Genomic DNA, 13,918 nt, shown 5'->3' on the forward strand with positions numbered 1-13,918 from the left:
GTAAAACTTGCAAATCTTAGAACCAAGGAAACCATCTTAGGGGCAGGTAGGGGGAAGAGATTCCTTACGTACAGAGGGAGGAACATCAGAATAATCAGACCTATCCACAGAGACCTGGCGAGCCAGAAAGGCCTGGCAAGACATATTCAGGGTACTAAATGAGAAGAACATGCAGCCAAGAATACATTATGTGGCAAGGCTGTCATGTAGAATGGATGGAGAGATGCAGAGCTTCCAGGACCGGCAGAAACTGAAAGAATATGTGACCACAAAGCCAGCCCTGCCAGAAATATTAAGGGGGCTTCTATAAAAGGAGAAAGATCCCAAGAGTGATATACAACAGAAATTTAAAGGGACGATCTATAAAAACAATGTCTTCACAGGCAACATGATGACAATTAATTCATATCTTTCAATAATCACTCTCAACGTGAATGGCCTAAATGCTCCCATAAAATGGCACAGGGTTGCAGATTGGATAAGAAGACAGGACCCATCCATACGCTGTCTACAAGAGACTCATTTGGAACCTAAAGTTATATCCACACTGAAAGCGAAGGGATGGAGATCCATCTTCCATGCCAGTGGACCTCAAAAGAAAGCTGGGGTAGCAATTCTTATATCAAAAAATTAGATTTTAAGCTAAAGACTGTAGTTAGAGACACAGAAGGAAACTATATCATTCTTAAAGGATCTATCCAACAAGAAGATCTAACAATTGTAAATATCTGTGGCCCCAGCATGGGAGCAGCCATCTACATAAGCCAGCTGTTAACCAAAATAAAGAGTCATATTGATAACAATACGTTAATTTTAGGAGACCTCAATACTCCACTCTCAGCAATGGACAGATCATCTAAGCAGAAGATCAACAAAGAAACAAGAGCTTTGAATGACACACTGCACCAGATGGACCTCATAGATATTTACAGAACATTCCACCTGAAACAACAGAATACTCATTCTTCTTGAGCACACATGGAACTTTCTCCAGAATAGACCACATACTGGGTCAAAAATCAGGTCTCAACTGATACCCAAAGACTGAAATTATTCCCTGCATATTCTCAGACCACAATGCTTTAAAACTGGAACTCAATCACAAGAAAAAATTTGGCAGAAATTCAAACACTTGGAAGCTAAAGACCACTCCGCTCAAGAATGTTTGGGTCAACCAGAAAATCAAAGAAGAACTTAACAATTCATGTAAACCAATGAGAATGAAAACCCATTGGTCCAAAACCTATGGGATACTGTAAGGGCGGTCCTAAGGGTGAAATACATAGCCATCCAAGCCTCACTCAAAAAAATAGAAAAGTCCTGAATTCACCAACTAACTTTACACCTTAAAGAACTGGAGAGAAAGCAACAAACGGTGCCTAAGCCATGCTTTAGAAGAGAAATAATTAAGATTAGAGCAGAGATCAATGAATTAGAAACCAGAAATACAGTAGATCAGATCAACAAAACTAGAAGCTGGTTCTTAGAAAGAATTAATAAGATCAATAACCACCGGCCAGACTTATCCAAAAGAAAAGAGAAAGGACCCAAATTAATAAAATTATGAATGAAAGGGGAGAGATCATGGCTAACACAAAGGAAATAGAAAGAGTTATTAGTAATTATTATCAACAACTATATGCCAATAAATTAAGCAAACATGGAAGAAATGGACACCTTCCTGGAAATCTACAGACTACCAAGACTGAAACAGGAAGAAACTGACAACCTGACTAGACAAATAACCAGTAAGAAGACTGAAGCAGTGATCAAAAACCTTCCAAAAAAACAAGAGTCCAGGGCATGATGGAGTCCCAGGGGAATTCTACCAAACATTTAAGGAAGAAATAATACCTATTCTCCTGAAGCTGTTTCAAAAAATAGAAACAGAAGGAAAGGTTCCAGACTCATTCTACGATGTCAACATTACCTTGATCCCCAAACCAGGCAAAGACCCCATCAGAATGGAGATTTTCAGACTGATATCCCTGATGAATATGGATTCCAAAATCCTCAACAAAATCCTAGCTAATAGGATCCAACAGTACATTAAAAGGACCATCCACCATGACCAAGTAGAATTTATCCCTGGGATGCAAGGGTGGTTCAACATTCGCATTAATAAGAGGAGAGAGAAGAACCTCTCAATTGATGCAGAAAAAGCATTTGACAAAATCAGCATCCTTTCCTTGTGTAAAACTCTTCAGAGTGTAGGGATAGAGGGAACATTCCTCAATTTCATAAAAACCTATCTATGAAAAACCCACAGGGAATACCATTCTCAATGGGGAAAAGCTGAGAGCATTTCCCTTAAGATCAGGAACATGACAAAGATGCCCACTCTCACCACCATTGTTCAAAATAGTACTAGAAGTCCTAGCAACAGCAATCAGACAACAAAAAGAAATAAAAGGTATTCAAATTGGCAAAGAAGAATTCAAACTCTCTCTCTTTGAAGATGACATGCTACTTTATGTGCAAAACCCAAAAGACTCCACCCCTAAATTACCAGAACTCATACAGCAATTCAGTAATGTGGCAGGATACAAAATCAGTGCACAGAAATCAGTTGCTTTCCAATACACTAACAATGTAACTGTAGAAAGAGAAATTAGGGAATTGATTCCATTGACAATAGCACCAAAACCATAAGATACCTCGGAATAAACCTAACAAAAGAGGTAAAGGATCTATACTCTAGGAACTACAGAACACTCATGAAAGAAATTGAAGAAGACATAAAAAGATGGAAAAACATCCCATGCTCATGGATCAGAAGAATAAACATTGTTAAAATGTCTATGTTGCCCAGAGTAATCTATACATTCAATGCCATCCCAATCAACATTCCAATGGCATTTTTCAAAGCGCCGGAACAATCTTAAAATTTGTATGGAATCAGAAAAGACTCCAAATCACCAAAAATGTTGAAAAAGAAAAACAAAGCATCACGTTGCCTGATTTCAACCTACATTACAAAGCCGTGATCACCAAGACAGCATGGTACTGGCACAAAAAGAGACACATACATCAATGGAACAGAATAGAGAGCCCAGATATGGACCTTCAAGCCTATGGTCAAATAATCTTCAACAAAGCAGGAAAAAATATGCAATAGAGAAAAGACAGTCTCTTCAATAAATGGTGCTGGCAAAATTGGACAGTATATACAGAAGAATGAAACTCAACCATTCTCTTACACCATACACAAGGATAAACTCAAAATGGATGAAAGACCTCAATGTGAGACAGGAATCCATCAAAATCCTAGAGGAGAACATAGGCAGTAACCTCTTTGACATTGGTCATGGCAACTTCTTTCAAGACACGTCTCCAAAGGCAAGGGAAACAAAAGCAAAAATGAACTTTTGGGACTTCATTAAGACAAAAAGCTTCTGTGCAGCAAAGGAAACAGTCAACAAAACAAAGAGGCAACTCGTGGAATGGGAAAAGATTTTTGCAAATAACACTACAGATTAAGGGCTGATATCCAATATCTATAAAGAACTCAAACTCAACACGCAAAAAACAAATAATCAAATCCAAAAATAGGCAGAAGACATGAACAGACACTTCTCAAAAGCAGACATACAAATGGCTAACGGACACATGAAAAATGTTCAACATCATTAGGCATGAGGGAAATTCAAATAAAACCACGTTGAGATACGACCTTACACCAGTTAGAATGGCTAAAATTGACAAGGTAAGAAACAACAAATGTTGGAGAGGTTGTGGAGAAAGGGGAACACGCTTACACTTTTCGTGGGAATGCAAGTTGGTACAGCAACTTTGGAAAACAGTATGGAAGTGCCTCAAAAAATTAAAAATAGTGCTACCCTATGACCCAGCAATTGTACTCCTGGGTGTTTACCTCAAAGACACAGAGGTTGTGAAAAGAAGGACTAAATGCACCCCAATGTTCACAGCAGCATTGTCTACAATAGCCAAACTGGAAAGAGCCGAGATGCCCTTCAACAGATGAATGGATAAAGAAGATGTGGTCCATATATACAAAGGAACACTACTCAGCCATCAGAAAGGATGAATACCCAACTTTTAGATCAACATGGAGGGGCCTGGAGGAGATTATGCTAAGTGAAATAAGTCAAGCAGAGAAAGTCAATTATCATATGGTTTCAGTTATTTGTGGAACATAAGGAACAGCATGGAGGACACTAGGAGAAGGAAGGGAAAAATGAAGGGGGTAAATCGGAGGGAGAGATGAACCATGAGAGACTATGGACTCTGAGAAACAAACTGAGGGTTCTAGAGGGGAGGAGGGTGAGGGGATGGGTTAGCCTGGTGATGGGTATTAAGGAGGGCACGTAATGCATGGAGCACTGGGTGTTATATGAAAACAATGAATCATGGATCACTACATCAAAATCTAATGATGTACTGTACGGTGACTAACATAACATGATAAAAAAAACCAACAACAAAGGAATCGGACACTTACCCAGCTGAGCCACCCAGGCACCCTAGTCAGTTGCACACATCTTATTTGGGTTGTTGTATTTTTCACATCTACAATCCATAGTGAAACCATAGATATAAAAGATCTTTGTATATTCTATATCTGTGCTCAGACTTTCTGTCTTTTTAGGACTGCCAAAATGCTTATTTTCTCATCCCTGTTTAGGATTACATCTCTTTACACCATGGCTCTCTCTATTCAAATAACGGACACAGTAATAATATGAACAAACGCAGGAGCATAATATCGTATTGATCTTTGATTCTCAGGGCAGTTTCAGATTTATGGTGTGAGGCAGGCACCTAGATGGCAACCGACCATTCCTCTAGATTTATGATGTGCCCATGATGGCTCAGTGGCATTACCCAAACAATCTTTCCCCTAAATGATCAGTTCATAAGTTCACCAAGGGAGCCTCTTTTAAAATTTTTATTTTCGTCATCTTTCTAGTAGTCTGAGGATATAAGCCCACTCTATCGGCCTAAACTCGGGACTATACTAAACCATTTTATTGGTAGTACTGAAGAGCACTCTGAAAAAACAATCATCAAACTCATAATCCACACTTAATGAAATCTTTTGCATGTGGAGTTACTACATAAACTGTCACATTATCATCAAGAACTAGAGTCAAAGGGATATACTTCATGCCAGTCAGAATGGCTAGAATCAAAAAGATAAAAAACTACAGATGTTGGAGACCATGTGGAGAAAAAAGAACGCTCTTGCATTGTTGGTGGGAATGCAAGCTGTTGTATCTACTGTGGAAAACAGCACAGAGGTTCCTCAAAAAGTTAAAAATAGAACTAATCCATGAGCCAGTAAATCCACTGCTTGGTACCTACCCAAAGAAAATGAAAAAACACTAATTTAAAAATATATGTACACCCCCATGTTTAACATAGCATTCTTTATAATAGCCAAGATATGGAAGTGATTCAAGTGTCCATCAATAGATGAATAAAGAAGATGTGGTATATATACACACAGTGGAATATTACAGAGCCATAAGAGGAATGAAATTCTGCCATTTGCAACAACATGGCAACAACATAAAGAGTATTATACTAAATGAAGTTAGAGAAAGATATGATTTCACTTATGTTTGGAATCTAAAAAACAAAACAAATGAACAAACAAAAAAGAAGTAGACTCACAAATACAGAGAACAAATGGGGCGTTGCCAGACCAAAAGGGGTTAGAAGAGATTCGTGAAATAGGTGAAGGGGATTAAGAGGTACAAACTTCCAATTGCAAAATATGTAAGTCAAGGGAATGGAAAGTATAGCATAGGGAATACAGTCAATAATATGGTGATAACATTGAACAGTGACGGATGATGACTATACTTATTAGGGTAAGCCTTGAGTAATACGTAGAATCTTTGTCAAAAGAGAAAAAAAAAAAGAACTACAGCCAATGGATTGCCTGCATATTGCAAGTTACCTTTCCTATATTGTCTGATATGTTATCTTTATTGTTATTAAATTTTTCCCTTCACATTTTCTAATTAGTTATGATTTTTACAGAGAAACTATAAAATTGCTTTTCCAAATGTTAATTTGTGTGCAGGCTCTTCATTATATTTTAGATTTTCTGATACATATAACTTAATTTCCCTCATATACTTACATGTAAAACCATACGTTCTTTTCTAATATTTATGTGTCTTATAGTTTCTCTTATCAAATTGATCAAATACTTCCACTTTCCACTTGATTATAATAGTTGGGTGTTAGTGAAAGTCTTCATCTGGATCTTAGCAAGAATGCTTCTAAGTGTTCTATCAGGAAATATAATTTTTCCATTCCTATTTTTTAATAAGAATATTTTACTCATCATGCTTATATGCTGCGTCACTGGGTAGGTATTGGTAGTAGCTAGAACCACAGGCTCCAAATTCTGCCAGATATCCTTTCAACTTCTCCACCTTCTGGTGCAAATATGTGCTTAACTTAAATGAGTAACTCCCAATTCTCCTGCAGAAAACCCCCATCATAAAATTTGGAGACTTGCAAGTCATAGGAGCTCTATATAAGTTATATAGTCTGTGGTCATGAGGTCAGGTAAACCCTATAGGCTCCAGTTAACATCCATTTTTTCTTCCCAGATGCCTGCCTAACTTTAGGCTTCAGTGGCAGACACAGAAACAATAGCCTCTACACAGCTGCAACAAGAGTATGAGGTGAAACCCTAAAACATGCATATTTTTTTACTTTTAATGGTTCTGCTTCTTTGAGCAAACCACAAACTATAAAACTCATCTATCTAATTTTACATACTATGCCATCTTCATTCTTCAATTGTTTTGATTCATCATTTGACTGGCTCTTGGTATTTTTCCTTGATTTCAAACAAATTTCAGTATAAATCATAATGTTCAATGTATTTTGGCTGGTTGAAATGAAAAAAATGTGTTTATTCTACCTCCTTTAGTTGGAAGTTTTATAAAATGAATTTAAACCTTAAAGCATACTTTCCATAAAAGCGGTATCAACATACAGACATTTAAAAATAATTTTAAAATTTATTACCTGCACAAAATATTCTTAGTTGCTGGACTGGCGATATAAGTTGCAAAGGAATAGTGACTAGATCAACAAATGCTCCAGGATAAATAATGAAGAGAAAAATCCCAAAGCCATTAAATCGAACTTGTTCCCTAAGAAATCACAGAAGAAAAAAATTTTAGTAATGCAATTCTTTTATCAAATAAATAATACCACAGAATCTTATGAATTACCCCTCTAATTCAAATTTTTGTTTAAAAAAGAGAATTTCCCTGGATAAACCAAATCAAAATGCACATATATACATCACTTTTTTTAAATTTCATTTTATTATGTTATGTCAGTCACCAGACATTACATCATTAGTTTTTGATGTAGTGTTCCATGATTCATTGTTTGTGCATAACACCCAGTGCTCCATGCTTTAAACAGTATTCAAAATAGATTTGGGTATCTGGGCAATCTGTTTCTTTAAAAACAGTGATATTACAATAAGCTAGATGAGGGAGTTAATGGACAAGAAGTAGAAAAGTCACCACAAAAACAGAGAAAAAATGACATCATTTAAGAGAGTATAGAATTTAAAATCTTAAATTTTATAGTGACTTAGCACTTGAAATGAAATGAGTAAGAGAAAGGATGAAATCATGGATAACTGACAGGTTTCTGTTAGGTAAATAGTGTCATCTAACAAACTGTGGACAGATATAGAAAGTTGACACATGTATGCCCACAGTGAGATATTAAGTTTACATATGGTATTAAAGGAGAAAAATTTGGGACAGAAATACATACTTAGAATGTTATTAATTCATAGATGGCAATAGAGTGAAGTGTGTAGATGAGAGGTGAAGAGAGAAAAGGAAATGATTCTTATAACCAGCATTTAGGAAAAAGGCAAAAGGAAACATTCTGCGAAGAAAACAAAAAGTACACAGTGTACACTATAAAAAGGAAATCATACCACTGTGTAAGTAAGAAGGTATCAAAGCACAATGTATTAAGTTACCTGCCCAACCCCAAAATCACCTTCATATGTTGAAGACTGACTTAATTCTTAATGAAGAAAAGACATTTGTAAAATCTTTTTCTTGGCAGGTAGGAGTTTAATAGAAATCATCCAAATTATTTCACAAACAGATTTTGAGTGACTAAACCGAAATCTAATAATAATTATTATTATAAGTTAATTGATATTAATTAATTGATAATAATAAATAATAGTAATAATGCTTCTATATGTAAAACCCTAAGAGCTACAAGTTAAATGTTAAAGCAAAGGTAAAAAAGAAAAAAAATGTCCACTTAAATAACTACTGTGTATCTCTGTTGAATAGTAAGTGCTCTATCAAGATGATAGCTTGGGACGCCTGGGTGGCTCAGCTGGTTAAGCATCTGCCTTCAGTTCAGGTCATGGTATCAAGTCCCACGTCAGGCTCCCTGCTCAGTGGGGACTCTCTTTCTCCCTCTCCCTCTCCCTCTGCCTGTCGCTCCCCCTGCTTGTACTCTCTCACTGTCTCTGTCAAATAAATAAATAAATAAAATCTTAAAAAAAAAGATGATAGCTTATTGCTAGTCAGTAGACTCTTGTTTTGATTAAATATGTTCCTCTAAAACAGCAGTGTCTTAACCTTTCATTTGGCCCATAGAGTCAAAGCATAACTCACATTCTATAAACATAGCTAGTCATTATGGCAGTAATTATCAGTGAAGGTCAGGGAAGCCTTCTCTGCAATCACTATTTTAGAAAAGTTGGTGCATTCTTAAATACTCAGATATAATCAATAACTAATTTGGGGTAGCCAACACCAAGAATGATACTTAAAGAAGTCTCACTTCTCATCCTCCTACATGGGTTTCTGGATACACCATGATAGTCATTAACAAACTCAGCACTTTCTGTTTCCTTACTCTTGCTAGCAGAGAATGTAAACACAAGGAGAAAAATATCTCAACTGATAAGTGAAAGAACATACTAAGAGGGCAAGTGAACAGGCTTTGAGGATAGTGGCTATTTTGGCCCCCATGGATGGAAATACCAGGTTTAAGGACTGTGTGAAAAAACCTAAGCACCATGAGAATTTAAACATCTTGGGAAAAGAATTCTAGATGCTGTATATGTGCATGATTAACAAAACATATTCATTGACACATTATTCTTTTCGATAAAACAATATCAGAGTACCAATAGTAGATACCAAACTATGCAATAGCCACAGAAAGGAAACACAATAAAGTACCAAATGTCACAGATTTCACTAACAAGCCCTCCTCAGTTAAAATATTGCATACAGAATAAAGACATAAATATTATTACCTAATGGCTGCTATCCCATGTCCAGTTTCATGTACAACACCACTAATAAGGACTGCAGCGAAGAAATAGGTCAGCTGGTTGATGGGTAAATTCATACCAGGAACCTGTTCATAGACACAATGATAAATACATATTTGGTGCCAAAAGACCATGATGTTCACTATGTTAAAGCTTAAAACTCCAACCTAATGTGCTGTAACCTAAAAGTAATATAAATAGCAATCATTCAGTTCTCCATGTCTACATAATACAAAACAAAACACTAGTCACTTTTTTTGAAATGGGTAGTTTCTCTTTAATAACACACCAGTCTAAACAGAACAGCAAACACCAGATTAAAAATGAAAAGTTTAGCTTACTGAAACTGTCATCATGCAAATTACGGAATCTAGCAAAGTGTCAGAGAATGCAGAGTGACAGTGAAGAAGTTAGCAACCTCTCTACCTCAAGGACTGGACAGCCAATTTGGGAATTCTTATTATAATTCCTAGATCTTCCTTTGATTATTATTGCTAGTTTCCAAGTACCTCTGCAGAGTAATAAAGAAAAGCTATCTCACTAACATAATGTGTTTCATTTTAATATTCTCATTATAAAGTTGGTTATAAAAGCTAATGTAATAAAGTGTCTAATGTGAAGCGAAATGCTCTCCATTTCATCTAGCCAGTTCATCCATGAGTCAGAAAAATAATATTGAAGAATTTGTAAATATTACATTCAAATTAAAATTTAAGGAAGAATGTAAAGCAAATGAACTATGTAGTCATCTTATACCCGTATAGGAAGTGGGGGTTGCCTTGGAAACAGTCCTAAAATGTTGTGTATGTATCTCATTATACACACATTGAAAGTTTATATAATATAAAAAATATAAATATAATTCAATATTTATAATATAACAGGTGTACTGTATGTTTTTTGGTTTTGGTTTTTTAGAGAGCCAAGAATCTTTCTATAAGGTAATTACTTCCAAGTTATGACATCAGTTAAGAACTGATTAAGACATTCTATAAGTCAGGCTAAGTGGGCACACCAGATATTGCTAATATGAATTATACACATCTATGACTCACAATGCAGAAATTTGGACCCAGAGTTATCTTTTGAAGAAATTCCTTTTTTTAGCTGGTCTTAAAAGTAAATTGCCTTAGCTGGTGCAGCCACTCTGGAAAACAGTATCGAGGTTCTTCAGAAAGTTTAAAATAGAGCTACCATACAATCCAGCAATTGCACTACTGGGTATCTACCCCAAAGATACAAATGTAGGGATCTGAAGGGGTACGTGCACCCCAATGTTTATAGCAGCAATGTCTACAATAGCCAAACTGTGGAAAGAGCCAAGATGTCCATCGACAGATGAATGGATCAAGAAGATGTGGTATATATACACAATAGAATATTATGCAGCCATCAAAAGGAATGAGATCTTGCCATTTGCAAAGACATGGATGGAACTGTAAGGTATTATGCTGAGCGAAGTAAGTCGATCAGAGAAAGACATGTATCATATGACCTCACTGATATGAGGAATTCTTAATCTCAGGAAACAAACTGAGGGTTGCTGGAGTAGGGGTGGGGTGGGAGGGATGGGGTGGCTGGGTGATAGACATCGGGGAGGGTATGTGCTATGGTGAGTGCTGTGAAGTGTGCAAGACTGTTGAATCGCAGATCTGTACCTCTGAAACAAATAATGCAATATATGTTAAAAAAAAAAAAGAAGATAGCAGGAGGGGAAGAATGAAGGGGGAGAAATCGGAGGGGGAGACAAACCATGAGAGACTATGGACTCTGAAAAACAGAGTTCTAGAGGGGAGGGAAGTGGGAGGATGGGTTAGCCTGGTGATGGGTATTAAAGAGGGCATGTTCTGCATGGACCACTAGGTGTTATATGCAAATAATGAATCATGGAACACTACATCAAAAACTAATGATGTAATGCATGGTGATTAACATAACATAATAAAAAAGTAAGTTGCTTTTATTTTTAATAAAAACATTTTCATTTAGTCAAATCTACCAAATTGATCACGGTTTCTGGCTTAGTTCTATGTTTATAATGTCTTCCCCATTCTGATTTCATGTAAGTAGTAATTTTTTCTTTTAAGTTCTTTTATGATTTCATGTTTTAACTTCAATTGGTATTGACTTTTATACAAAAGAAAATAATTTCACTTTTTGTTTTCATTTATCAACTAAATCTAATCATTTTCGATGTATGCATAAGATTCCATTCAATGACAACCTTATAATTTAACTATTCCACAATTTTGACATATTTGTGCTTACTTTCAACTTTTCATAACAATAAACAGTTTTTAGGACAAAGACATTAATAAATATTTTTGTTTACATATGGAGGAGTTCCAGATATAGAAATGCAGAGGAAGGATAGGGACCTTTTTGTGATGCTCACAAAAAAAGGATCTTAAATCCTTTTCACTGAGATTCTACTATACAGCTTTTTTCAAGAACACCGATATTCCCTTTTCTACATTTCCTTGTTACCAGGAGTCTGTGCAACTAAGTAGTTTTCATTCCTTAACTGCTTTGTAAATTTATGAACTTCAGATTAAATCTCATAAATTTTCTGTATATCACAAAGTGTTTTCATTACATATCGTTCTTTCAAATGAATTCATTAAGTTTGATCTAATAAAATACTAGTTTCATTTCATCATTTTATAAATTAAATGCAGCTATGGATGTATAGAGGTAAGTTGCACCAATAGATAAAAGTATCACTTGCTGAAAACAGTACTTAATTGACCATCTGTCTTTTCCATAATCACACAGGATATTATATGCATTAGAGCACACTTACCTCTTGACAATACACAGTGCCAGGTTTTTTAGAATTAGTATTGAACAAGACCATCAGGTAATTACAGAATAAATAAAAATTATGTTCCCCAAGGTACAAAAACTCATCAAATTCAGGAGAGGTAACACTCTTAAATTTAAACATAAATAGATAATGGAACACAAAGGGCAGCTGATTTCTTAATGATTCCAAAGCTCTTAATAAAGCCAATAATTTTGTTAGCTTTGTGAATAAGTTGACAGCAAACAGAAAAAAATAATTTCTTCTCTAAATACTGAACATTTTGCCATTCTAACCCTCAGCACAGCAAAGAATATAACCTTCAAGCCTGCTTCCTTCACATGTATCCTCTCTCGATGAACGATAAGTTAGTGTATAAACTGAGAGTCATCCTAAACTTTTCCTTCTTCCTCTAGCTCATATGCTATTCATCACCAACATTTGAAGAGTCCGCTCTAAAAGATCACTTGAATCCATCCTCTTCATTCTCCTTGACACTAATTTAATTTAGATGCTTACAACATACAATATGAATTACTCTAACCACCTTAAATGGTTTTTGATCTAATCTTACTTTGGTCCATTTTGCACAGATCTGTTATACCCAGATAAAATAAAAATTTCATGGAATGCTTTTCAAAATCTGCTCCCAACAAAGCGTCCCATCTTATTTCTTGCACTGTCTCATTCTCTTGTCATCACTCTTAACCTTCCTACCACACACATCTCCTATATACAGGTCAAAATTCCTAAAGAATTACTGATTTTTCCTAAGAGGTATAGAGCATAATGCGTACAGGGTTTGGGATCAGTGGTAGGTGGCAGATGGACCTACCACTTAGCAGCTGTGAGGACAGGCAAGTTACTAAACATCTCTGTACCTTGATTTTCTCAATCTTAAAGCAGAAATAACAATGGTTTTCTTAGGATTGTTGCAAGAATAAAATAAAATGGTCACAGAATCTTAACAGAGGAAGTGCTGCCTATTTACTAGGGTTTTTTATTACTGTTTTTTCCCCTATTATATGGTTCCTTCTCCACCTTCTTTTTCCAGGATACGTGGACTCTTCTCATCCTTCTCTTGAAGATCTGCTTTAATCTTTTCCCGGGATACACCTAGACTGTTTTTTATGTTTTCATAGCACCTTGGGTGATATCCAATTATGGCACAACAAAACGTGCTTTCTCTCTATGCTAAAAGCTCCATAAGAGCTAGAATTAGATTTTTTTCCCTGTATAAGCACAATCCAGCAAATGGCCAGTGTACACACAATAATATTTACTGGACAAATAAGTCATCTTTTTGTTTGATGATTCTTCTATAGTGAATTTTTGGGTCTCTAAGAGCTATTACCATAGGACAAATTCTTTATTGTTCTCTTCAACTGACTTCTAAATAGTGTAATGATGATCTAGCTAAATAGAGGTCACAAAAAATGACTTAAAAAATCTATTACTGACTCCTTAATAGTACATCATGTTAATAACTAATAATTGAAGATAAAACATTCATGGCTTATGAAAGTGGAAAGGTAAAAGTTGGAAAGAAAAGCCAATGTTAAAAAACAACCTCCAAACTCTGAAGATATGAAAGGATAACATATATGTAAACATGTGCCTTAAAGTAAGAGTTATTACAGAGAGCTTATAATCTAAGGAGTGTGTTTATCACATCACAAAACCACAATGTCCATTCAAGTTCTTATGTCTTTAAATAAAATGGTATTATTGATTAGATTATGTGAGAGGTATCTCTCAAACATGCCCTCAATGATTCTAGCCTCCTTTGT

General features: G+C 35.6%; 1 protein-coding gene across 1 annotated transcript in view; it reads right to left on the reverse strand.

The window, feature by feature from the left end:
* The window catches only part of LOC148162045 (membrane-bound transcription factor site-2 protease-like), a 95,489-nt gene that overhangs the window by 73,918 nt on the left and 7,653 nt on the right, over positions 1-13,918 (reverse strand). The window contains 2 exon segments of the mRNA XM_088020363.1: positions 7,015-7,142; positions 9,308-9,411. Coding sequence (XP_087876489.1) covers positions 7,015-7,142; positions 9,308-9,411 — 232 coding nt within the window.

The sequence above is a fragment of the Eumetopias jubatus genome, unplaced genomic scaffold (genome assembly GCF_037043125.1).
Source record: "Eumetopias jubatus isolate StellerSeaLion01/CBP00866 unplaced genomic scaffold, mEumJub1_p1.0 scaffold_23, whole genome shotgun sequence".
NCBI lineage: Eukaryota > Metazoa > Chordata > Mammalia > Carnivora > Otariidae > Eumetopias > Eumetopias jubatus.